Source organism: Triturus cristatus, chromosome 3_1 (assembly GCF_964204655.1).
Source record: "Triturus cristatus chromosome 3_1, aTriCri1.1, whole genome shotgun sequence".
NCBI lineage: Eukaryota > Metazoa > Chordata > Amphibia > Caudata > Salamandridae > Triturus > Triturus cristatus.
In genome coordinates, this window is record NC_140583.1 from 365,541,232 (window position 1) to 365,568,346 (window position 27,115).

General features: G+C 44.5%; 1 protein-coding gene across 4 annotated transcripts in view; it reads left to right on the forward strand.

Moving 5' to 3' along the window:
* NEDD4 (NEDD4 E3 ubiquitin protein ligase) overlaps positions 1-27,115 on the forward strand; it is a 1,922,401-nt gene that overhangs the window by 1,515,635 nt on the left and 379,651 nt on the right. For all 4 annotated transcript variants that reach the window (XM_085644133.1, XM_085644134.1, XM_085644131.1 and 1 more), the window contains one exon: positions 11,957-12,027. In XM_085644133.1, the coding sequence (XP_085500259.1) occupies positions 11,957-12,027 (71 nt within the window). The remainder of the gene's footprint in view (positions 1-11,956; positions 12,028-27,115) is intronic.

Genomic DNA, 27,115 nt, shown 5'->3' on the forward strand with positions numbered 1-27,115 from the left:
ATATAGAATGGTCAATTTTGTGTAAAAAGATGGGAGTAATTACAACTCTGTTATAAATGAAATATAAGGATTGTGTAATGTTAGCAGCTTTAGAAGTTTTAAAAATCTTTTGCCACAATCGATCCATTGAGGAACAGACAGCAATTGAGATAAATCCTGTTCCCAAGCTAGTTCGGTAGGAGATTTACTCCGAATGCTAGTAGCTAAGAATAATGTTTTATAAATAAAAGAGGCACTGGGGATTGGGTCATAAGGAATTTGAAATAGGGGTGTAACAGCCGTAAACGAAATAGGAGTGGGATTGGAATTAAAATTCTGTAAAAAGGTTTGGAGAACAGGTGATAATGTGTTATATTGCTGGATGTAAGAGTCAGGGAGGCTACATTTCTCTTGTAGTTGGAGAAAGGGTAGAATCGAATTGTTAACTATCAACTGATGTACATAAAAAATGCCCTTTTCTTTCCAGTTCTTGTAGTAAAAGGATTTGTGGCAGAATTTGATGTGTTTATTAAAGCATATTGAAGAAGATAAAAAAGATTGGTATGGGTCAAAACTCTTTAAAAAAAAAAAAAAAAAGTGTATGTATTCGATGATGAGAATATTTTAAGATAGGATAATTGGAAATAAAAGTACAATTGGTCATAAACATAACATCCTGAAAAGAAAAGTCATTTAACAGAGAGCTTTCAACAGCAACCCATGATGGCATAGGTAAATCTTGATAGTCTTTAGATATGGCATAAAATTGACAAATCAAAAAAGCATTGTGGTATAGTTTGAAATCAGGAAATCCAACACCACCCTCTGATTTTGGGCGAATTAATTAAGAAAGGGCAATACGAGCACGTTTATTGTTCCATCGAAATTTGGTACATAAAGAATGAATCTGTGAAAAATAATAATTAGGAATTTTAAAAGGTAAAATTGAAAGTATGAATAGCACCTGGGGAACAATCATCATTTTGATCGTGTCCAGTCTGCCCCACCAGGATAAAAATAATGGGGACCAGGAAGATAACAAATTAGTGAGCTTAAGTTTTAAGGCAGTAAAATTATGGGATAGAGTGTCTGGAATATTTGAGGAAAACCATGTTCCTAAGAATTTAATCTTTTGGGGGCACCAAGTAAAATTGGTTGAGTCAAACATGTAGCGGTAGCATGTTGAATTTAAAGCTCAAATCTCAGTTTTGGAAAAATTAAGTTTGTAGCCGTAGACAGTGGAAAACGAAGCAATCTCTTGTAGAAAAGTGCGCAATAATGAGTGAGCAGTCTATATTATAAATAGTATCGAGCAACTCAAGCTCTCAGAGGGAGCGATAAACTGAGAGGAAGTCACAACCTTCAGCTCACCATGATATAAGATGCAGGCAAGAATAAATTATGATGAATCACTTGTATACCAAAAGTCAAACTAGTAAGGCATATTTAAACAACTGGACGCGCAATTTTGACGAAAAAATCGGGAGCGCGAACACCGCAATTCATAATGGCGGGCGCTCGCGTTTCTATGAGGGGATAATCACCGCTGCGGCTCCTGGGTCCAAGAACAATGATACAACCGCCATTTGCGGCATGCCGACTCACCGCTACATTACGGGAGTGGGAACGCCTTCCAAACTTGAAACTTGTCCGGAGGCACACTTGAAGCAATGAAGCTCCGCGTCCACACGGAGCTCACATAGAAACCGCCATGTTGTTACGGTGTCCAAGCCACGCCCCCCTTGTGATACGTTTTTGAACCTTTGTAGGGCCAGTATGGCCCAATATTGGAAAATCTTTCCCTTTATAAATTATACGCTGACTTTGCCAAAATTAAGCTCTAGGAAAGATAATCTAGCAGACTGTTTTCCATACTCCCTCCAACTCCTGTCTGGGAGAAATGCGTCTTGTTGAAATTATCAGATCTGTGAGACAATAGGATTATTAATAGGTGGGTTCTAGAGCCCTCTTTCCACATGGATGCAAACACACACAAACACTCACTCTCACTCTATCCTAGTGCCCATTAAATGTTATTATTAAATTTAACGGAATTGTACCAGCAATAACAGGATCAAAGTGAAAACGAGAAAAGATTCAATCTATGTCAAAAATCCCTTCCCAGAATTATAGCTCTAATCTAAACCTGCTGTGCATCAAAACATTGCCCCAAGGACCAAGCACTGGTTGATTCAGCTTAATCAGTGCCCGTCCACTGCTCCCAACGTGATTGAAGTTCTGTTTAACTTTTAGTGGCCTGCAAACAGAAGGCGTGACTGGCAAAAATGTGCCCAGCAGGACAAACAGATTTGTAGAGATTTGTTTCCTATAGTTAACTTACTTTTAGTTTGCCAAATCATGTTTTCTCACTTTGCAGTCATGTGTTTCGTGTTTTTTCTCGTGGAGTGCTGTTCTCAAAAGATGAGGGTTATTTTATTGCAAAGCAATATTGTTTCATTCTTATGTGTAATTTTTTTAATGATACTTTAACATATAATCATGCAGCACACCCCAATACGCCTCACTCCAATCCGCCCCACTTCAATCCATGCCAATCCACCTCACCCCTCACCAGTCTGCCCCACTCAATCCAATCCCATCAATCCTATTCCACTCCAGTCCACCCTACTCCATTCTTCCCAACCCATCGCATTCCAATTCGCCACACTCCAATCCAAAACAATGTGTTCCACTCCAATCCAAAACAGTCTGGCACACCCTTATCAAAGGCAATCTGCCCTACCTAAATCTAAAACAATCTACCCAACTCCAATCAGCCACACTCCAGTCCAAATCAATCTGCCCAACTCCAATCCAAAACAATCTGCCCAACTCCAATCTGCCCAACTCCTATCCAAAACAATCCACCCACCCCACTCTAATCCAAAACAATCTGCCCTACTCAATCCAAAACAATCTGCCCCACTCCAATCTACCCCACACCAGTTCTGCCCCACTCCAGTCCAAAACGATCTGCCCACTACAATCCACCCCACTACAATCTAAAATAATCACCCCCACTTCAATCCATCCCACTCCAATACAAAACAATCTGCCACACTCTAGTATTCCCCACTCCAATCCACCCCACTCCAATAAAAACAGTCTACCCCACTCTAATCCGCCCCACTCTAATCCGCCGCAATCCAAACTGCCGCAATCCAATCAAAACAATCTTCCACACCAATCTGCCCCACATCAGTTGAAAATAATCAGCCCCACTCCAATCCATCCCACTTCAGTCTTTCCCACTCCAAACCAAAACTATATGCCCCACACTCCAATCCACCTCACCCTAATCCACCCACTCCATCCTAATTCACCCCACTCCAATCCTCCAGATTCTGTCCCACTCAATCCGCCCCAATCCAATCTACCCCACTCCACTCCACCCCATCCAATCTACCCCACTCAGCTTCAATCTACCTCACCCCAATCCACCCCACTCCTCCTCAATTCACCCCACCTCACTTCAATCCACCCCACTCAATCCAAAACAATCTGTTCCAATCCAAAACAATCTGCCCCACTCCAATCCAAAGCAATCAGCCCCACTACAATCCAAAATAATGTGTCCAATCCAATTTGCCCCATTCCATAACAATCTGCCCTGCTCAGTCCAAAACATTCTGCCCCACTCTAATCTGCCCCACTCTAATCTGCCCCACTCTAATCTGCCCCACTCTAATCTGCCCCACTCTAATCTGCCCCACTCTAATCTGCCCCACTCTAATCTGCCCCACTCTAATCTGCCCCACTCTAATCTGCCCACTCTAATCTGCCCACTCTAATCTGCCCCACTCTAATCTGCCCACTCTAATCTGCCCACTCTAATCTGCCCCACTCTAATCTGCCCCACTCTAATCTGCCCACTCTAATCTGCCCACTCTAATCTGCCCACTCTAATCTGCCCCACTCTAATCTGCCCCACTCTAATCTGCCCCACTCTAATCTGCCCCACTCTAATCTGCCCCACTCTAATCTGCCCCACTCTAATCTGCCCCACTCTAATCTGCCCCACTCCAATCTGCCCCACTCTAATCTGCCCCACTCCAATCTGCCCCACTCCAATCTGCCCCACTCCAATCTGCCCCACTCCAATCCACCCCACTGCAGTCCGTCCCACTCCAATCCAAAGCAATCTGCACCACTCCAATCCAAAACAATGTGTTCCACTCCAATCCAAAACAGTCTGGCACACCCTTATCCAAGTCAATCTACCCTACCTAAATCTAAAACAATCTGCCCAACTCCAATCTGCCCCACTCCAGTCCAAATCAATCTGCCCAACTCCAATCCAAAACAATCTGCCAAACTCCAATCTGCCCCACTCCTATCCAAAACAATCTGCCCTACTTAATCCAAAACAATCTGCCCCACTCCAATCTGCCCCCACACCAGTTCTGCCCCACTCCAATCCAACGCAATCTGTCCCACTCTAAACTGCCCCACTCCAGTCCAAAACGATCTGCCCACTACAATCCACCCCACTCCAATCTAAAATAATCACCCCCACTTCAATCTATCCCACTCCAATACAAAACAATCTGCCACACTCTAGTATTCCCACTCCAATCCACCCCACTCCAATAAAAACAGTCTACCCCACTCCAATCCGCCCCACTCCAGTCCGCCCCACTCCAATCCGCCCCACTCCAATCCGCGCCACTCCAATCCGCCCCACTCCAATCCGCCCCAAACTGCTGCAATCCAATCAAAACAATCTTCCACACCAATCTGCCACACATCCGTTGAAAATAATCAGCCCCACTCCAATTCATCCCACTTCAGTCTTTCCCACTCCAAACCAAAACAATATGCCCCACACTCCAATCCACCCACTCCATCCTAATTCACCCCACTCCAATCCACCAGATTCTGTCCCACTAAATCCGCACCGATCCAATCTACCCCACTCCACCCCACCCCAATCCAATCTACCTCACTCAACTTCAATCCGCCTCACCCCCAATCCAACCCACTCCTCCTCAATCCACTCCACCTCACTTCTGTCCACCCCACTCAATCCAAAACAATCTGTTCCAATCCAAAACAATCTGCTCCACTCAATCCAAAACAATCTGCCCCACTCCAATCCAAAGCAATCTGCTCCATCCAATCCAAAACAATCTGCCCAATCCAATCCAAAACAATGTGCCACACTCAAATCTGACCCACTCCAATCCAAAATAACCCGCTCCACTCCTCCCCACTCGAATCTAATCCACCTTACCCCAATCTAATCCACCTCAACCCACTCCAATCCACCCAAGTTAAATCTGCCCTTCTCCAATCCACTCCACCCAATCCAGTTCACCCCAATCAATCCACCCCACCCCAATCAATCCACCCGACTCAATCCACCCCATTCTGTCCAATCCACCTCACTGCAATCCAGTCTACTCCACTCCGATCCACCCCACCCCATTCCACCCATTCCATTCCACCCCACTCCACCCTCACTCCAGCCCAGTAGTGTTGGATTGGAATGGATCCCACTCCAGTCCACCCCACCCAACTCTAATTCAATCCACCCCACCCCACCCCATTTCCATCCACCCCACTCTACTGCAGTCCTGTCCACCCACTCTACTGCAATCCACCCTACTCTACCCCACCCCAATCTAAGCTACCCAAGTTCAGTCCACGCCACTCTACCCCAGTCAAATCCACTCCACCCCAGTTCAGTCCACCCCACTCAGTAAAATCCATCCAGCCCACCGCACTCTAATACACCTCTCTCTTGTCTAATCCACCCTCCCCTATCCACCCCATTCTAATTCAATCCACCTCCCTCCAGTCCAATCCACCCCTTCACTCATCTCTAATTCACCCCGATCCACCTCACCCCACCTCAATTCATTCCAATCCACCTCACCCCAATCTAATTGATACCACCCCAATCCAATCCAACCCCCCAAACTATTCTAATCCACACCAGTCCAATCCACCTCACCCCATTTCAATCCACCCCACTCCAATTCAATCCACCACATCCAGTCCACCCACTCTAATCCACCCCACTCCACCCATAACCGACTCTAGCCCAATGCAATCCACCTTAATGTACTCCAATCCACTGCTTCAATCCACCACACCCCAATCCACCCCACCATACTCCACACCACTCCACGCCACTGCACTCTAAGACACTGTGCCACTAAACTCTACTCTACTCAACACTACTCCACTCTACTCCCACTACTCCACTCTACGACACTGCTTAAACCTATCCAGTGTACGATACTACTCCCCTCCCCCCACCACTCCACTCTAGGACACTCCGTGCCACTAACTTTTAGCCATGCTGAACAGGAGCCACACTGGTGTACAACATGCCAAAACCACATTGTCAAAGCCAATAGCTTATTTATAGATGAGACATATTGGCTTTGCTAAGGCTTGTTTTAGAATCTGCTTACTTAGTGCTATATGACCGATAAGGCCTTCCAGTGGTTTTGTTTTTATTCTGTGCTCAAAGGAGCATAGATAAGAAACTTGCAAGTTTGTCAGCCTGGTATAACTTCGAATTCAGTTTACATACATTTCAAGACACTAAACTCAAAACTCATGATGCATGAGGCAAGATGCTGTTCAATTGCTGTGTAAAGCTACCATCAGCATACATTAGTCTTTCTGTTGCAAGCCTTTTTCAAACCTAAAATATATAATTCAAATCTCTATATTTTAACTAATGTTACACTATTATAATAAAGCACATGTTAAATAAATATCTAACATACCATGCATGTAATTATGATTTAAACAAAAACATGCTCATATATTTATCAAAAAATGTATGCAATGAAAGCAGTTGCAAGTGTAGATACAGCAGACAAAAGCTTGAAATACATAACAACGGGTTTAAGTAGTGAAGCTCACTCTTGAGTTGCTGTTAAGCAGCAGGCTGGGGAGTGATGTTGGCTGGTTCTAAAATGCCCCAGAACCGCAAGCACAGGGCTTTTAATGGGCATGGTTATAGACCCACAGTGTCATGTTATCTTTTGTCGCTGTGCGACCAGTGCAGTACAACTATATCCCCTCACCATAGGTTCTGACAACTGTGAAGCAAGCCACGTTGCACTCAGCAGTGTCAACTTACAAGCAAAGGTCTTACTTCTAGTGGAACTCTTTTTCCTACCCCTCCCAATTCAGGTGCACATGTAAGCAAGCAAAATGGCATCACTCACACTACCTGATTAGACAATCACCGGATGGTTGTTGTGTGTTCTCATACAAAACGTGAAAGGTATTGCCTACAAGGCGATGGCTGAAGGGGGGAGACTCAGTTTCATTTCTCACGTAAGTATGATATGTTGGTAACTGACCCGAAGTGTGAATGACTGTCCAAAAGAGCAGCTGCTGAAGGGGGTTGACCAAAAGCCCCTTTATGTATATAGTATTGCTAAGAATCTGGTGTATTGTAAAATTTTACCTTTAACAGACATGGGCAGGCATCAATTTTAGATTACATTTTGATAGATGTCAGACTATGGCACAGGGTCCTCGATTTTAAGGTTATCCCTCGCCACGAGAGTGAGCACAATTCTTTGGTCTTAGAAATATCTCTCCCGCTTGCTGAAGGCCATCATAGTACATCTTCAAAACCTAATCCTGGCTTAGTATTGGCTGAAGGAGGGAGGAGAGTACGCTGGGAGGAACTTGCTCAATCACAGGACAAAGTGGCCTCCCTATACCAGCAAATTGTCCCCCTTCTGGAAGTGGCGTCCCAACTTTCTGTGACCAGCGGCACCGTATCTTCTCAAACGAGAATTGCAAAAAATCATCAGGACTTGCTTTCTGCCCTAGCACGTTTTTTCTAGAACAGCAAAAGGCCCAGGCCGAATTCCAAACCAAGGCACCCATGGCGACCCTTGACCTTGCTAGTATGTCGCTCCCCCACCACACAGCTCCGCCTGTGTGCCCTGATGCTGCCGCTGCTGTTGAAGTCGAGGCCCTCCTCCACCTGCAGGCTACCACCTGTGCCTCATCACTGGTGGCCCGTGGTCGGCCCTAGGTTTGGCTTTGCCTTCTGTCTCCCCCTCGCTGCCCTTAACTTGTGCCCATTTTTTGCCTTCTGTCTCACCCTCGCTGCCCTGATTGTGCCTTTTTGCCTTCTGTCTCCCCTCGCTGCCCTTAACTTGTGCCTGTTTTTTGCCTTCTGTCCCACCCTCGCTGCCCTGATTGTGCCTTTTTGCCTTCTGTCTCCCCCTCGCTGCCCTTAACTTGTGCCCGTTTTTTTTGCCTTCTGTCCCACCCTCGGTGCCCTGATTGTGCCTTTTTGCCTTCTGTCTCCCCCTCGCTGCCCTTAACTTGTGCCCGTTTTTTGCCTTCTATCTTCCCCTCGCTGCCCTGATTGTGCCTTTTTGCCTTCTGTCTCACCCTCGCTGCCCTTAACTTGTGCCTGCTTTTTTGCCTTCTGTCTCCTCCTCGCTGCCCTTAACTTGTGCCTGCTTTTTTGCCTTCTGTCTCCCCCATGCTGCCCCTGTTGTGCCCGGTTACCTCCAGGTGCCCCCCTCACTGCCCATTCGCTGCCCCTGCCTTCCGCCTCCCAGCTGCTCCACCCTCCCACTTCCCCATATATGGCGGCCGCACCGCTGGCGTGCCTAAGGCGTGCCCGTCCACGCCTGGACCGCGCCCAGCATCAGAACCCCTGGTCCCCGCACCCGCCAGGACGACCGCCGCCGCTACGATGCCAGGACACTCCACGCTCTCAACCCCGGACGGACCCACACCTGCTTCAAGGCTGCCCTGAAACGCGCACACGGTCCCTTCACCTGCCGGAACTGCAGCTACAACAGCCTCAGAGCAGCCGAACAACCCGCCAAGAAAAATTTCAACCACCTCCAATGCATACTACTGAACACCTGCTCCGCACACAAACACGCCATCGAGCTCTGGTACCTGCTCGACACATCATCCCCGGACATCGCCTTCCTAACAGAGACCTGGATGAACGACTCTTCCGCACCCGACATCGCCATAGCCATCCCAGACGGCTACAAGATCACCCGCAGAGACCGCACCAACGGAATCGGAGGAGGAATCGCCATCATCCACAAGAACAGCATCAGGGTCTCGACCAGCACCGATGACACTCTCAGCACCGCCGAACACATGCATTTCCAGATCCACACAGAACCCAACTCCACCCGCAGAGGGACCCTCGTCTACAGACCCCCCGGACTCCGACCCAGTTCAGCGACTCCATCGCCGACTTCATCAGCACGCATGCCCTGACCTCCACCGACTACATCCTCCTCAGAGACCTGAACTTTTGCCTGGAGAACAACAACGACAGCAACTCGACAACCCTGATCGATAACCTCGCCAACCTCGGACTGAGGCAACTCGTCACAATGCCTACCCACTCCTCAGGCCACACGCTTGACCCCATCTTCTCCGCAAGCCCCCACGTTGCATTCAGCCACACCACCGAACTCCTCTGGACCGACCACCGCTGCATCCACTTCTCCTTCCAGAAACCCACCATACACCACCGCACCCAACAGATCCCTCGCTGCTGCTGGAGAAAAATCACTGAAGACCAACTTCGCGCAAACCTCGCTCTCAGCCCACCCACTGAACCCTCCAACACCGACGACGCTGCCTGCAACCTCAGACACTGGATCCACGGCTGCGCCAACACCCTCGCCCCGCTGAAGAACCCCCCCCCCCCCCGAGACACCAACAAGAGGGCCAGCTGGTTCACCCCAGAGCTCCTAGCCTCCAAGCGAGCCTGCCGGAAACTAGAGAAGAAATGGCACCGCAAACAGACTCCGGACAGCCACGCAGCCCACAATGACGCCACCCGCAACCACCATCACCTCATCAGGACTGCCAAGAGGACCTCCTTCAAAGACCGCCTCGACAACAACGCACACAATAGCAAGGAGCTCTTCAACATTGTGAAGGAACTCTCCAACCCCAGCTCCAACACCAACGACATCCCGCCGTCGCAAGCCCTGTGCGACTCCCTCGCCACTTTCTTCCACCACAAGATAGCAGACATCCACGACAGCTTCAACACCCAGACAGCCCCAACAGACAGCAACATAACAGTCTGCCCGCACACCATCGACCACAACCTCCTGCTAGCCTGGACCAGCGTGAGCATCGATGACACCATCAAGACCATGAGCACAATCCACTCTGGCTCCCCGTCAGACCCATTCCCGCACCACATCTTCACAAAGCCAGCAGCTCCATCGCACCCCACCTGCGCAACGTCATCAATCTCTCCCTCGAGACCGCGACCACACCAGAATTAGCCGAATACAAAGAGGAGTTGAAGGACGTTATGAGGCTTCAAGGTGCAGGGAAACTCCCTTGGTTAGCTTATATCTGGAACATTTGCCAGGCTCTAGGGAGGGCAAACATGTGGACATCCCCAGAAGAGATCTGTCCTACGATCTCTAGAGAGGCACTACTCGAGTCCTATAGAGAACTTAAACTGGCCCAACTATGGCGGGGGACCAAGTCAGTTTATCTAACTTCTAGGTTTTTGGAAGTAAAGCAGCAATATAGAGAGCCCTAAATTACATTCAACCGCTTCTAGCAATAAAACTCTTTCTTCAATTAAGACATGGGGCGCTCCCACTTCAAGCATTTAGTAACAAGTGGCAGGGCGCCCACACTCTAGATTGTCCATGGTGTGACAGAGCTGAGGAAACCGAAATGCACGTTCTCTTTTTCTGCCCCGCCTATGGAAAGTCAAGGGCTCGGTGGTTGCTACAATTGTGCAGGAATACGGGGATTAAACATTGCACAGAGGTGTTTAGGCTCTTTAAGTATGAAACCGACGCACCTATTTTGTTCTCCATCTCGCGGTTCTTATACTCTATGTGGTGCATTCGTAGAGAATCCCCACAGGAAATTCTTAGTTCTACAGCAACCTTTATTTGCGCTATGTTATGCACCGACCAGAACAACGTGATGTGCACACATTGTATTGTATGTTTATCCTCACTGTAATTAACCCTCTTCCTAGGTGTTTTAATTCTGTAATTTTAGTTGTTTTAATTCAGATTTTTTAACATTCCTTTTTAAATATCTATTAGATAAAGACAAAGTTTTTCGTACCCATTAGGTGTTTTAACCACTAATGAAATAGTCATTTGCTTTAATATGTGCCACTCCTTCCCCTCTCCCACCCAATGTAGAAATTATACCTTTTAGTGTACATTGCACTATATCCCGCCATAGAACTATGAGTAGGTATGAGGGAGTCAATCCAAGAATAGAGTCAAAACTTGCACATTCGAAGTGTTTTAGCTATAAAACACAGAAACAATGTATATAGCTTTTATGATGATATATTGTATTGTCTTTTCTAAAATGTATTGTATTGTTTTTACGTGCTTTTATGGCTTTCTTTGACTGACTGTATTGTAAAATTACAGTAGACTGATAAGACATCTAAAGCTGTCTTTATTGGCTAGACCTAAAAAGGGCAGTCCAGTGTATTTCACCGTTTGCCTTTTGTATTCTGTTAGAGAAATGCAACACTTTTGACTGTAGCATTTGTTGCTATAAAGCACGCTTTTTTAAATCACCAGTCATCATAGTTGATTACGAGTATAGCTAAGAAGGCCTGAAGGTATTTTTATAAATATACAAAATACTTTAGACTTGCAAGATATTTTTATTTAAATATCCCTGATATTTTCCAAATATGTTTTAAAAGTTGAGGTATAATTATTTTGAACTGTGTAAATATTTGCACTTCTTTGCATCCAGTTCAGTGTAGAGTCAAAGGAACAATAAAATGGACTAATCGAACCATTCGAAACTCAACTGCACACTTTTAAAATGTTCCAATGTTTAAAAAAGATTAATTTGACTATACCCCTTTGTAAAGTTACTACTGCATGACTATTAGCTTATTGCTTTTTTAGTTTCAGCAGTGATTGGGAGTGTTGAGAAAATGTTGTGTACTTTGATTTTCAGAGTCGACTGAATAAATCTTTCTTTACAGGATTTTTTATTCGCCCATTTTACAAGATGATGCTTCAGAAGCCAATAACGCTTAATGATATGGAATCTGTGGTATGTATGTTTTTAATCTCGTTGATTTTCTGGGGATGAAGAAGTCTGGCTTGTGGAGCCTGGGAGTAAGAATAATTTATTTCATGGTGACAGAGCTGGGTTTCTTAAATCTCGATCTCTTAGTAATCATATGAGCGTTTAATTGTTGACTTGATGTATAATAAAAGTGCTATAATTAGCAGTACATTTCGATTTCAGGGAAACCAGTGGGGCTGCACAAGAACGACAGAGCGGTGTCAAAACTTTAAGCGGTTTATTATAGCCTTATAGTCTGCCGTAGCAGGCTATACGGCCATTAAAGGCCCGTTCCAGTGTTACAGGCTTTAGCCGAAGCTGAGGGCCTTTAACAAGGGAACAAAACTTTAATGGCCAGTATAGCTCTGCTACGGAGGCCTATATGGCTATTAGAACATTCTGCCTCTAGCGGGCAGAATGTTCTAACAAATAAAACAAATGCCTCAGTGAATCTGAGGGGATTTAAATCGGGCTCACTGAAGCCTTTTTTCACAGCAACAGCTGTGAATGGCAAACATTGGAATGTTTGGAGCTCTGGGCTTTAGAAGCCCAGAGCATTCCATTGTCTTCAATGGAGCTCCCAACATTCCAATGTTCTAATAGCAATTACAGATTAACCACTACGCTGTAGGCTTCCTCCCCCTTACCCCCATGCTCCGCCTTTTTTGGGCTATTTGGGGTAGTTTGCGCTTAGGCCCCTGTAACATTTTGATCACATACGCAGATTCCAGAACTTTCCACCACAGAAATGTGAGGAATTTTTTTTTTTTTTTACAAAGTTTGAGGTTTGCAAGGGTTTCTGGGTATTAGTACCTAGTGAGAGCCAGACAAGTCACCCCATCCTGGATTCCCCAGGGTGTCTAGTTTTAAAAAATGTATAGGTTTGCTAGGTTTCCCTAGTTGCTGGCAGAGGTAGGGTTCAAAATCTACAGGTAGGCAATTTGCAAAAAAAGGGTCAGTTTTCACTGTGAAAATGTGGTGTGTCCACATTGCGTTTTGGGCCGTTTCCTGTCGTGGGCACTAGGCCTACCCACACAAGTGAGGTACCATTTTTCTCAGAAGACTTTGGGGAATGCGGGGTGGGTGGAAATTTGTGGATCCAGGCAGATTCCAGAACTTTACATCACAGAAATGTGAGGAAAATGTGTTGTATTCCCCTGGGTGTCTAGTTTAAAAAATGTATAGGTCTGCTAGGTTTCCCTAGGTGCCGGCAGAGCTATGGTTCAAAATCTACAGCTAGGCACGTTGCAAACAAAGGGTCAGTTTTCACTGTAAAAATGTGGTGTGTCCACGTTGCAGTTTGGGCCATTTCCTGTCGCGGGCACTACGCCTACCCACACAAGTGAGGTATCATTTTTATCGAAAGACTTTGGGGAATGCGGGTTGTGTGGAAGTTTGTGGATCTGTGCAGGTTCCAGAACTTTACATCACAGAAATGTGAGGAAAATGTGTTGTATTCCCCTGGGTGTCTAGTTTAAAAAAATGTATAGGTTTGCTAGATTTCCTTGGGTGCCAGCTGCGCTAGGACCCAAAATCCAGAGGTAGGCACATTCCGCAAAAAAGTCTGTGCCTAGTGGGCTTTCTGCCGCCCTGGGGAGGGTGGAAATCAGGGGCTATTGCCCCGATATGCCCCCAATGGGGGCAGAAAGACTGTGGCTATTTTGTTTGGATGTGTGGGGACATTGGGATGCTCATTCTGGACAGCCCCCACCGCTCCGTATGAAAAAAAACAGCATATTTGCTGGCGCCACGTGGGCTCTCTGCCCCCCCCCCCCCCCCCCCCGACATATCAGGGATCAGGGACAAATCAGAGGCTACTGCCCTGATCAGCCTCCTGGAGGGACAGAAACACAGTGGCAACTTCTGGGGGGGGCGGCATTGGCATAACCATTCTGGGCAGCCCCCACCCCTACGTATAAAAAAACAAATCCCTGTGGCCTAGTGGGATTTCTGTCCCCCATCTGCCTCCTGAGGTGGTGCAGAAAGACTGTGGCATTTTTTGAGGGGGGTGGGGGCATTGACATGCCTATTCTGGGCAGCCCCCACCCCGAACTTTGTAAAAATATAAATTCCTGGTGCCTAGTGGGCTTTCTGTCCCCCCCCAGTTAAGAGGCTATTGCACCATCTGCCTCCCAGGAGGGGCAGAAAAACTAGCATTTTTTTTTTGGGTTGGGGGTATTTGCAAGCCTATTCTGGGCAGCCCCCACCCCTACGTATATAAAAAAAAAAATCCCTGGGGCCTTCCGGGGGGAAGATCAGGGGCTGTTGCCCCCATCTGCCTCCTGGGGGGACAGACAGTCCTATTCCTTCTTTGGGGGGGTAGGGTGGGGGCTTTGGTATGCCCATTCTGGGCAGCCCCCACCCCTGGCATTTAAAACAAATCTCCGGCGTCTTGGGTGCTTTCTGCAATGGAGGGTAGAAAGGCTGTCTGGGGAAAATAAATGGGGGGAGCAAAGGCCCTGGCCCAAGGGGCCGTCCCCCCCCTCCCTGGTGGCTAGTGTGTGGATCCCTGCTTGGGGCTCACCCTCCTGGGCTGATCCCCAAGCATGGATCCACTAGGGAAAGGTACCATTGGAAAGGGGAAATTCTCCCCTTTCCAACGATACCTCTCCTATCTGTTTCGGTGCTCGGGGGCTGACATAGCCCCACAAGCACCGAAACGGAGAAACTGAAACTAAGTTTCAGTTTTGTTTTCCTTGCAATGACGATTGTGCGCCATGCGCGCAATCGTCATTTCAAGGAAAGGTTTGGGTAGCTCTTCTCAACCTCCCCAGGCAAAACAAAATGGGAAATCCCTCTGCTGTCTGCAGCAGAGCAAATTTCTGAGTATGTGCTCATGACGGAATGGTTCAATCATAAGCACAGGAGCACTTGTGCTCATGACGGAACCATTCCGTCATGAGCACCCAGAGGGTTAAATATTATATCAATCCTCAGAATTAAGAGCATACATATTCAAATTAACATGCAGTCTGAATTTATATATTATAAGAAAGAAAATGCAAAATAGTATAGTACAGCAAACAAAATATCACCCAGTCAGGTTCCATAAAGGAGCTTCCCTATTCTAAACAAAGTATCAACAGTGGTAAGGCTAAATTCAGTGAGAAAATTGTTAGCATCAGATGAACCAGATTTAAGGCTCAAAGGCAGCAGTCTGAAGATTTAAGCGTGAAGCTTAACACTGGCAGGCGAAATCAGCCGAGGCAAGAGAGGTCTCTTCTCAGCAAAATCAAGATATGGTTTGGTCTGCTGTTCTAAAACGCACTTAATTAAAGCAAGAAAAAAGATCCTGGAAGGCTTCTCTTTATCACTTCCCGAATAAGAAACCAATCAAAAGACAGTGATCTCGAGGAGCAGATAGACTCCCTAGCGTTCCCAGCTTCCAACAAAGGAGCAATCATCTGGAGGATCTTCGATGTAACATCAATCCTGTGGATGGTCCAGGATGATTTTTCCCACCGTCTCAGTCTCCATACCCGAAACCAACTTTTAATTTAAATGTTCTGTCCCCCTAGTCTAACAAACTGAACAATAAGCCTATTCTATCTTAACTAGCATATTGAAGAAGAAAGAAAAACATGACACTGAAAAAACAGTTAATAAAATGAAATTCATTCTACTCGGGCCTGATTATACATTAGGCTGATATTAACTTTAAAATGGCTCCCAAACAAATACTTTTAACATAATGCATGTCGTGACACTATTTAAGAAAGATATACATTATTCCATTCAATATGGATACTTTGATTATAGTTCAGCTAGATACACAGATGACTCCCATTTAAGTGAATGTGAATATATATTGCTGTGTCTTGAGGTCCTGGAAGATCTTAGGGCCTCTTTGGCTCAGACAATTTATGAAGGAAAAGGTAGCTAAATAGGTTACCTACACTGGTCTAGATAATGCTTATTACTTGGGCAAGGAAGTGGGCACCTGTATTCTACTTCATTGACACATGCCCTTCGAGGCCTTGGACGAAGGTCTTGAAAACAGAGCAGGGGCCAGCAAAGGTACCAGTCCTCCCATTGCTCTTCTCCTGTTGCAACAGCCACCAAACCACTTTAGTTTGCCCTTAGTGGGGAATGCTCATTCAGTGGAGGCAAGATCCATCATTTCCTCCCAGTACGGTGATCCATTATGTCCGTAAGATTGGACTTACATATGACTATGACCTTTACTTTTTGCCCTGCCAAATATTCTCCCCATGTCAGAAACATTTTTCAGGTGAGCACCAGCCCAATATACTGCAAGAGGTGCAAGGGTTACTCTCCACATCTAGAAAGGTACCAGGCTTGGAAAGAAGAGAGGATTGTTATGCTCACTATTTCCTGGTCCCGAAGAAGGTTTAGGGTCTCAGGACTATCTGGACCTTCGACCTCTAAATGCCATCCTGCAGAAGAATAAATTCAGAATGCTCACACTGGCCCTGATCTTGGCTGCCCTCAACCCCGATGACTGGATGGTGTTCATAGACCTGCAGGATGTGTATTTTCATAAACCTGTGCAGCAATCCCACAGATATTATCTGCGGTTTAAGTTAGGCAAGGAGCATTTTTAGTTTGCTGTACCTTTTCAGCCTCACCAGGGCCCCTTGGTGTTTACAAGTTGATGAAGTTGGTCGCGCCCACCATTGGAGATCAGGATGCCAGTCTTCCCTCTACCTCGATTGTTGATGGTGGGGTCACTATAGACAGTCGAAGACCAACTCTGAAAACGTCCTGACATCATTGAGGTTCCCTTTCAACAAGCCAAAGGCGTGCTCAAGTCATTTTCAGGGTTTTCATTAATTAGAGCGGACTTGGACACAGTACAATTCCGGGCCATCTCTATGCCAAATTAAGTCCAAGACATTTGAGCTATGATTCCAATGTTTCAGCCTTAGTCCTGGTTCACATTGAGAGGAGATCTGAGGTTTCTGGCATCTTAACCTCCTGCATGCTCCTTGTAAGCTACTCCATGTAGTATATGTGGGCTCTGCAGTGTGATCCGCATCATGGAAATTTGACTAATGTCATCTATATCCTGGAGGAGACGACTCACGGTCTGTTTTGGTGGCAGTTATACTGTGGTAGGCCACTCTCCCTTCACCAAGCAGAGTTAACAGGTATGTTCTCTGGTGGGTTGGGAAGGTCATCTGGGGAAGATGAAGATTACCTGGAAATGAAGCTAACCTCCAAATCAATCTGCTGGGGTTGCACGCCATTAGTTTAGTTCTGAAGGTCTTCCTGCTGTCCATCAAGGGGATGCTTCTGAAGGCTCCCATGGACATATGGTATTATAAAAAGCACCTCCACCTCCTCTAAATTCCACACATGGCTCACCACAATCCTACTCTGATACTGGCAGCCCCAGTTCCTCCTCCCCAGGAGAGGGCTACAACGCCACCTTTTACCCACAATCCACAGTGGACCCATGGGGAGGCTTAGACATAAATCCCCCCAGGGATCCAGCCCTGGACCATGGTATGGCGAGGAATTCCCCATCTCACCATCAGACAATACCTCAGCACATCATTGGGTTATACAGTGGGCAGCCACATGCCATTAAATAGATATGCACACAAGACCAAGAACAATGAGTTTCCATTGGAGATAGTCTTCAGGATGGAATGCTCCGTCCATTTCCTCCCGATGTTAAAGGGCATGATCAAGCCTGCCCCAACACCTTTAAGACACAATACAGAGGAGGAATCAAGGCCACCTCCCCTGACCAGACCCAGTTCTATTAGAAGTAGCTTTAGGCATACCACTAACAGCGGGTTTGGGGGTACATGCAGGGTACTTCCCAGGGCAGCAATTGCAGCAAAGGGACCCCAGGCAAGGGAGCCTCTACCTCCAAGCATTGACTTGCCCATGCCCCTCCCCCCAAATCTCACAACGTCTGTTGGGGGGGGGGGAGGGGGGAGATGGCAAGGGTTCCTTCCTCACCTGGGGGAACCAACTCAGACCGGTGGGTTGTCTCAGTTATCAAGTACGGATATTACCAGGGACTTTCTTTTAAAAATATATTTATGTATTTGGTATATATTGAGAACACAGTCGGGTGCCATACCACACCCATAATGGCAATAAACATCAAACATCAAAGAGAGGTCAGAGAAAACAACTGTACCATTAGTACACATGTTACAGGATGTTCAACAGCAAATAAGGTACAAGATCAGACACACTGCAAATATAGGAACATCTTATACATCATGTTGAGCTAGTAGCCCCGGAGGCCTGGCGTCTCCTTCCACGGGGCCCAGGTTGTAGTATTTTATCCAATGTTCCCAGATTTTGAAAGATTTACGGGTACAACCCTTGCTCTTATAGCTCACCTTCTCTGTGTCCATATACATGCCCATCCCGGCCTCCGCTCTTGCAGTGTCTGGACTTCCGGCGCTCCCCAGTATTCTGGCTACATCCCTTTTTGCCACCACTAAACCCAGGTTACTGAAGAGAAGTTAGGCGCGTGGGACATCCACCTCAGTCAGAACACCAAGAAGAACATATTTTGCCTCCTTCGGAGTGTCGACTCCCAGGAAGGCCTGGAGTAAGTACCCATACCTACTTGGCCCAGTAGACTTGAATGACGGAGCATCCCCAGAGTGTGTGTATAAAATTCCCCCTGGCCCCTTTACATCTTGTGCATTCCGAGGGCAGTGCTCTCCCCAGCCCATGAAGCTGGGTGCTGTCATAATAGACCCGGTGGAGTTTCTTAAACTGTATCGGTCGTAGCCTAGACTTTATGGCTACTTTCCGTGGATGCATTAGGGCCACCTACCAGTCAGTGTCGTCCATCTCTCCTGCGTCCTTCACCCACCTTTCACGCAGCCTGCGCAATGTGTTTGGCATGTTATTGTCTATTATTTTATCTGTGAGGAAACAGCCCCAGTTTAGAGCTCGCTCATGAGTAGCCTGCCTTCAAGCGAGTCAAATTCTGGTATGGCTACGTTTCCTAGCCTCTTTGCCAACCATGCATGGTGTAACTGCATATTTTAAATACTGATTCTGATGGAGTTGGTATTCACTCCTAAGGGAGGGTAAGGGCATTAGGTCTCTGTTCTATGAAAGGTCCTAAATCTTGGCGGTAGATTACAAATCTCAGGCTTCAAAATCTCTCAGCTTCCCCAGTTCCTGCATCAAACCCCCTTCCCATAAAGGCGTTTCCCTGGTCACTTTGTTCGCCCAACATATACTGATAGTGGCTTTCTTCCAAGCCTCTCGCATTACCTGCGTCGCCGGCAGCAGTTTGCTAATCCCTGTCCCCCTTATACATATAATGTAATTGGGAACATGTCAGCAGCCGAGTCCACTCCAGCTTGTACATTGAATGGTCCTGAAGTGCAAATACTCCAGTCATATATTGTTATCAGATGTGTGGCCCAATAGTAGGATTTCACATGCGGGAGAGCAGTCCCACCATTATAAGGGTTACGTTGCAGTTTCTGGAGTGTCTCTTGTTCTACAATAGCATTCTCAAAATTGAGAGGTATAATCTGGATTGGACTACGAGGCCCAGCAATCCTTGCTTCATTCTACATGAGCGGCCCATTCAGGGCGGGCTTTCCTGAAGAAATTAAGGGACGGTCCAATACATGCATACACTTTCACTCACGTCCACACCTCTGAGGAAGAAGGATTTAGACTTTGAAACGCGTCAGGCAGGAAAGACGCTACTGAACTGCCTAAGCTATCGGTGTTCTACTGTTCCTCCTGCACCTAATAAAGGTTTGATACCTACGACGGTGTCGGAGTGCTTTCCATTGAAGGGCAACTTTCTGAGCAGCGATATATACATATATATATGTGTGTGTGTGTGTAGATATATATTACCTACTGGCAGTCGCCAGTAGGTAGTTATAGTTAGGACCCCTTTTCCATAGGAAATCCGCAACATTCTATTTTGAATAACTTTGGCGCCGGTCGATGAATCCTCGCGAATTTCTCAAAATAGGTGGGGCGCTACGCTCCGCTCCTACCCTGAAAGTCTCGGGGGGATTCGTCAAGCGGGGGATGAGATAAAAGGGGGGTCCCAAAACGCGTTTTTCCCATGCATTTTTCCATAGGACCTTTAGACAGGGCTACAGCCCGAACGGCTGAACAGAATTACTAGAAATTTGGTAGAGAGGTAGTCCCTAGGTCAAGGAAGTGCCTTTTGTAGGTTTGGTGTAAATCTGTTCAGTAGATTCTGAGAAAATAGCCTTTAAATCAATATATATATCTGAGCCAGCTTACGGTACGCGTACCGTAAGCTTACCGTACGCGTACGGTGGCGTGCGCGAGCGCGATTCTGATTGGCTGTTAGATCTTAGTAAACATTCGAATCGGCCGAAACCAGGAAGCGGCGGCCGCCATTTTGTGTGTTTCACTCAGAAAAAAAAAGAGTGAAAACAAGAAAAGGGGGCAAGGAGGAGAGTTACAGACCCCCTTACATTTGTGAGGGGGTCAAAGAAGGACTGTAAAGTTCAAAGAAAACATTTATTGATTTTTAAAAAAATCACGGGGTACGCGTACGGTAAGCTTACGGTAAGCGTACGGAAGAAAAAATAAATTAAAAAAGAAATGAAATGCAGATTTAAGAGTTTAGATATTAGGGAGCTCTAAAAAGAGCCGTTGTGTTTATGAAGTCATTTTTTTAGTGGTACCTACAAGTAAGTACCGATGCAGAGTCTAAGGTTCAAGAGGAAGACTCTGTTCCCTTCATCATTGAAGTGCACACCATCTCCTCTATAAATGTCTTGCATGTCATAACGCAAGTTGTTGTGGTAAATGGCACCCATACCATAGTCACGGAGGAAAGCAGAAACAGATTTGTTGACGTGCTTTCTTGCTTTGTCAATCTGCGGACAGAAATGATTGGACCAGTTCCATTTTTGCCTTTGGCATATGTTGGAAAACACATAGGCAGTTTTAGGGAAAAGTGAAAACAGTTGTGCAAAGGTGTCCTTCATAAGCATTTCCAGACCTACCCCAGTCAAAGTGCCTAGGTCATTGCCACCACAGTGCACTATTATGAGGTCAGGGTGTTGGATTTGCATGAAGGATTTCACCAATGGCATCAATTGGTGCCACTTTAACCCTCTCTGACCAATCCATTTAATGTCTACATTTGGCAAAGCAAGGTCTCTCACCATACCTGTTTTCTCTGCAAACTTTTCACTCCAGAAGACATAGCTGTGCCCTACAATCCACACTGTGAACATCTTCAAAGGAGAACTGGATGCACTCAGGAGGTGTCTTTCAGTAGAATGGCAATATGAAAAGAAAGACAGTTTGGAAATGGAGGCATACATATTTTTTTCAAAACAAAAAGAACTGATTGGCTGTTTCATACCATTCTAGAATAAAAACTAGGCTGTATGTGTAAATTAATAGAAGCATGTTTTGTATTGGTACAAAAAAATGTGTTACCAAAGAACAGTACTATGGATTTGCTGTTAGGTTTGAAAAGTCAAGCACTCTTGCTCTGTGGAATTGAAACATTGTGTGGCGAACTTCTGACCTAACTCCACACAGCAGTGTTCCATGAGCTGTTGCTATGGTAGCAGGCAGAAGTCAAGTTGGGGGAAGGGTACTAGGCAGAAGTCAAGTTGGGGGCAGGGTACTTTTGGAAAAGGGTTGGTTTTCAACCAATAGAAATGTGTGATTACATTTGAAAAAAAGGGGGAAGCACTGAGATTTGAAACTTACATGTATATGTGTGGAAAAATAGAGGGAAAGTTTGCCATTATCTGGTTCTGCTGAGAGGAGAGAGGTGTACAGCTCTGAGATCCTGGCTCTGCTAATCTGCTGTTTGAGTGCCACATTTCTTTCACAACTAACTAATTTTAAAGGTGAGGTTAGAGTTTGAGAGGAGATGTATATGGTAAATTAAGAAATGAATAATAGAAATGGAAATCCTTTTGTTGAAGTTGCGTTTATCATTTTCTGTTTTGGGAGAAATTTAAATGTGAGGAACATGTAAAATAATATGGACTATGTTTTCACGATAAATTAAGGTGTACTGGAAAAAAAAAGAATAGTTTAAGGGTTTGAGGTTGGACTCAGTAATGCAAATACATTCAGCATCACTAAGGCTGGTTGCCCTTGCTGGAATGTAGGCAGCCACCCAGGTTACACATGGTGGTGGTCTGAAAAAGCAGTTTGGACATGTGCATTTAAAAAAATCAAAAAAGTGGATTCATAATGTGTCAGTCTGTAAAAGTGATTTTCACTTGCCAAAAAAAAAGAGCAGTAAGTGTGCTTTCAAATTGGCAAAGAAATTTCGTTTTGGGACTAATGTGAAAACATGACTCTGTGTGCAAATAGGAATTACAGGCAGAGATTTATTGCGTTTTGCTCTGGTGATTTCACAGTTGCATTAGTAGGAAAAAGGGGGAGCGATTTTTTGGTGCAGAAGCAGACTCTTAGCACACACCCAGCTGCTTGCCATGTATAATCATGCACAGTATTTACAAGCGAGTGGGGTTTTCAGGTTTCAGTCTGTAATGCAAATACATTCAGCATCACTAAGGCTGGTTGCCCTTGCTGGAATGTAGGCAGCCACCCAGGTTACACATGGTGGTGGTCTGAAAAAGCAGTTTGGACATGGGCTTTTTAAAAAAACTGAAAAGTGGTTTCATAATGTGTCAGTCTGTAAAAGTAATTTTAACTTGCCAAAAAAAAAGAGCAGTAAGTGTGCATTCAAATTGGCAAAGAAATTTAGTTTTGGGACTAATGTGAAAACATGACTCTGTGTGCAAATAGGAATTACAGGCAGAGATTTATTGCGTATTGCTCTGGTGATTTCACAGTTGCATTAGTAGGAAAAAGGGGGAGCGATTTTTTGGTGCAGAAGCAGACTCTTAGCACACACCCAGCTGCTTGCCATGTATAATCATGCACAGTATTTACAAGCGAGTGGGGTTTTCAGGTTTCAGTCTGTAATGCAAATACATTCAGCATCACTAAGGCTGGTTGCCCTTGCTGGAATGTAGGCAGCCACCCAGGTTACACATGGTGGTGGTCTGAAAAAGCAGTCTGGACATGGGCTTTTTAAAAAAACTGAAAAGTGGTTTCATAATGTGTCAGTCTGTAAAAGTGATTTTCACTTGCCAAAAAAAAAGAGTAGTAAGTGTGCATTCAAATTGGCAAAGAAATTTCGTTTTGGGACTAATGTGAAAACATGACTCTGTGTGCAAATAGGAATTACAGGCAGAGATTTATTGCGTTTTGCTCTTTGTGATTTCACAGTTGCATTAGTAGGAAAAAGGGGGAGCGATTTTTTGGTGCAGAAGCAGACTCTTAGCACACACCCAGCTGCTTGCCATGTATAATCATGCACAGTATTTACAAGCGAGTGGGGTTTTCAGGTTTCAGTCTGTAATGCAAATACATTCAGCATCACTAAGGCTGGTTGCCCTTGCTGGAATGTAGGCAGCCACCCAGGTTACACATGGTGGTGGTCTGAAAAAGCAGTTTGGACATGTGCATTTAAAAAAATCAAAAAAGTGGATTCATAATGTGTCAGTCTGTAAAAGTGATTTTCACTTGCCAAAAAAAAAGAGCAGTAAGTGTGCATTCAAATTGGCAAAGAAATTTCGTTTTGGGACTCATGTGAAAACATGACTCTGTGTGGAAATAGGAATTACAGGCAGAGATTTATTGCGTTTTGCTCTGGTGATTTCACAGTTGCATTAGTAGGAAAAAGGGGGAGCGATTTTTTGGGGGAAGAAGCAGACTCTTAGCACACACCCAGCTCCTTTCCATGTATAATCATGCACAGTATTTAGAAGCGAGTGGGGTTTTCAGGTTTCAGTCTGTAATGCAAATACATTCAGCATCACTAAGGCTGGTTGCCCTTGCTGGAGTGTAGGTAGTCACCCAGGTTACAAATGGTGCTGGTCTGAAAAAGCAGTTTGGACATGGGCTTTTTAAAAAAACTGAAAAGTGGTTTCATAATGTGTCAGTCTGTAAAAGTGATTTTCACTTGCCAAAAAAAAAGAGCAGTAAGTGTGCATTCAAATTGGCAAAGAAATATTGGTATTAGATGATATTTTTTTAGAATATTATGCATTTCTATAATGTTAAGTTTAAGTAAAAAGAGATTCTGGGCTTTTTTAATACAATCTTTGAGATTGTTATTTTTTTTTGCCCGCTGTAAAATGATGAATGCAATTGCTTTCACAATTTATAGTGAAATGCAATATATTCTGAAAACAGCAAAAATAAGGCAAAAATATTTTTTGAAAAATATATAAATATGTGTACTGTATTATAAAATGTTTTAAAAATATTAATACTTTTTTCTTTTTTTTCAGATTGATATAGAAAAATTTCGAAAACTAGAACCATTTTTAAAGCATTTTTTTTTTAAAACAAATGAATAAATATTTTTTTGAGTGGGTATGGTAAGTCAAAAATAATAATTGTAGTCTCTCAAGGACCTTGTAATGTGATAATTGATTTTTAGTGTTTTTTTAAAAAAAAATTACGCGTACCGTACGCGTACGGTAAAAAAAAAAAAAAAAAAAGTTTTTAAAAAACATATGTAAAAAAAAGATGAAAGATAAGGTTGGCTCTTAAAAGAGCCGTTGTGTTCATGCAGGGACAGAGGAAAGAAAGACTGGGAAAATTAGTCAAAGCGACAAGTGTGCTGATCTATTTTGAGGTTCACTAGGGAAACACTGGTCTCCCTATGACAAATTAGATCATGACAAGAGGCGCATCGAATATCAACCCTCAGAAATCGAGGGTTAATTTCCAGAGGGCCAGCAAAAGGAGATGCTACCCCCACAGATGAAGGGCTCACCTGACCTGCAGAAGAAGGAGTCAGCCCTGCAGATGATGGTCCAGGCTGAGCTGCTGTGGATGTGCTTGGTTGACTTTCTGAAGAGTTACCTCCAAAAAGTCGAGCATGTGTCCTTCTGTGTACATCCTTGAGGTGTCTCTTCATGGTATGATTCCCAAAGGAATACTTCTTGTCAGGATTACCTCTTGAAAGTACACGCTTACACAGCTTACAAGTTACTAAAGGTGCATTTACCTTTTGCTGGCCTTCAGGAAAAGTAAAATAATCCCATACATAAGAGGGCTTTTGTTTCCTCGCTCTCTGCCTCAAGGTAGTGCTGCTAGTGCTAGCCTCACTCTCAGAAGAGCTCTGCTGTTCTGCCATCGTATCACAAAGACAACCCAGCTCCTTCTCCTAAGGGATCACAAGCAGAAATGAGAGGAATGGGTGTGGTGTAGGAGAGTTCTAGAACTGAAAGTAGTTTCAACCAATCAAAAGTTGTGTTTCATGATCACATGACCTACCGTACGCTTACGGTACGCTTACGGTACGCTTACGGCAAAAGTGCGCATGCGCGTAAAAAAGACACGCGCTTGCGCGCATGCGCATAACAGTCACTACCCGACACTTCCGCGTAACGTGCGCGTGTAGAGTACGCGCGCACGCGTCCCACGCGGAGTACTAGCGGCTACGCAAATTGCGTAACTATACGCAAGCAGCGTAGAAAAATTACGGGCGTTGCGTAAACCGTACGCTTACCGTAAGCTTACGGTACGCGTACCAAAAAAAAATAATAAAAAAAATAGAAAAAATGTACTGCAAATAAATTTTACATGTTTATTTTAAAAAATATATTAAAAAAAACATATTAAAGAATTTTAAAAATTTAACCATAGTCTTTATAAAAGGTAAGAAAATTAAAAAAAATATATGTTTAAAAAAAATAGAAGAAAAAAAAAATTAGCATTTAAAAAACCTTGCAAATTCACTGAAAAAACCATGGGTTTCACACACGTTATAGTTAGGAATTAGCATTTAAAAAACCTTAGAAATTCAGTGAAAAAACCATAGGTTTCACACACGTTATAGTTAGGAATTAGCATTTAAAAAACCTTAGAAATTCAGTGAAAAAACCATAGGTTTCACACATGTTATAGTTAGCTGGACATTTTACTCGTAAAAAACCAATGAAATTCTCCCGTTATAGTTAGTTCAGCTAACTATAACTCGCGCGCCCGCAATGCACTGCTGATGACGTCACATATTACATCACTCATGACATGGTCAGTGACATCACTCATGACATCACTGATGACATCTCAAATGACATCACTGATGACATCACTGATGACATCATCCTTGTGATAGAGTGGCAGACCTCCTCTTCCCCTAATATAACCTTTGATACACACATTCAAAAATAGAGACTACAATTTTCAAAACAATGGACATACCAATAACAGTTGCAACAACCTCTTCAGTAATTCTAAGATCCACATACACATCCACTCATTCACCAACAGTCCTATACAGTCACTCATACATGTACTCACTTATCATATGTACTCATACACCTATACATCCTGTTACACAATGCCACTCATCCATAGAGCTACTCACACACATAGTCACTCATGCTAATAAAGAATCAAACATACATTTACTTGCATATACAGTTATACACACACCACCACACTTACTTCTACGGAAACTTACACATACTTAGTCTTTTAAACAATCACTTATAGAAATACATACTTATTCATACAGGAACTCTTTCAATCTCTCACTCTCACATATACTCACATATATAAACCAATAGTCACATATACTAGTTTTAAACATATGTAGTTACTCATAAAGACACTATTGAGACAGTCATTCACTCACTAACACACCCATACACACACTCATCCACCCATGCAGTCCTGCACACATGCTCTGTTCAACACATACAAACAGTAAGTCACTCATTCATGCACCTATGCACTACGTCATACCCCCCACCGAACCATGCAGACACTCAGACTAATACTCAAAAAACCAACTAATAACCTATATAGACACCCATGTAGCTACTCACCAACCCATGCAGCCACTTATACACAAAGTGAAAAAATGATACAGATATTTACATATTTAAACATTACTCACTAAGCCATGTATTCACTATGATACACTTAATCAGTCAGTTACACAATCAATTTTTCAAAAAGAAATCATCCATTTAGACAGTAATATACCCATTTATTCTTCCATCAACCTTGAGATATACATATATAAAACATATTTCATTTTCAGAAAAACACACAT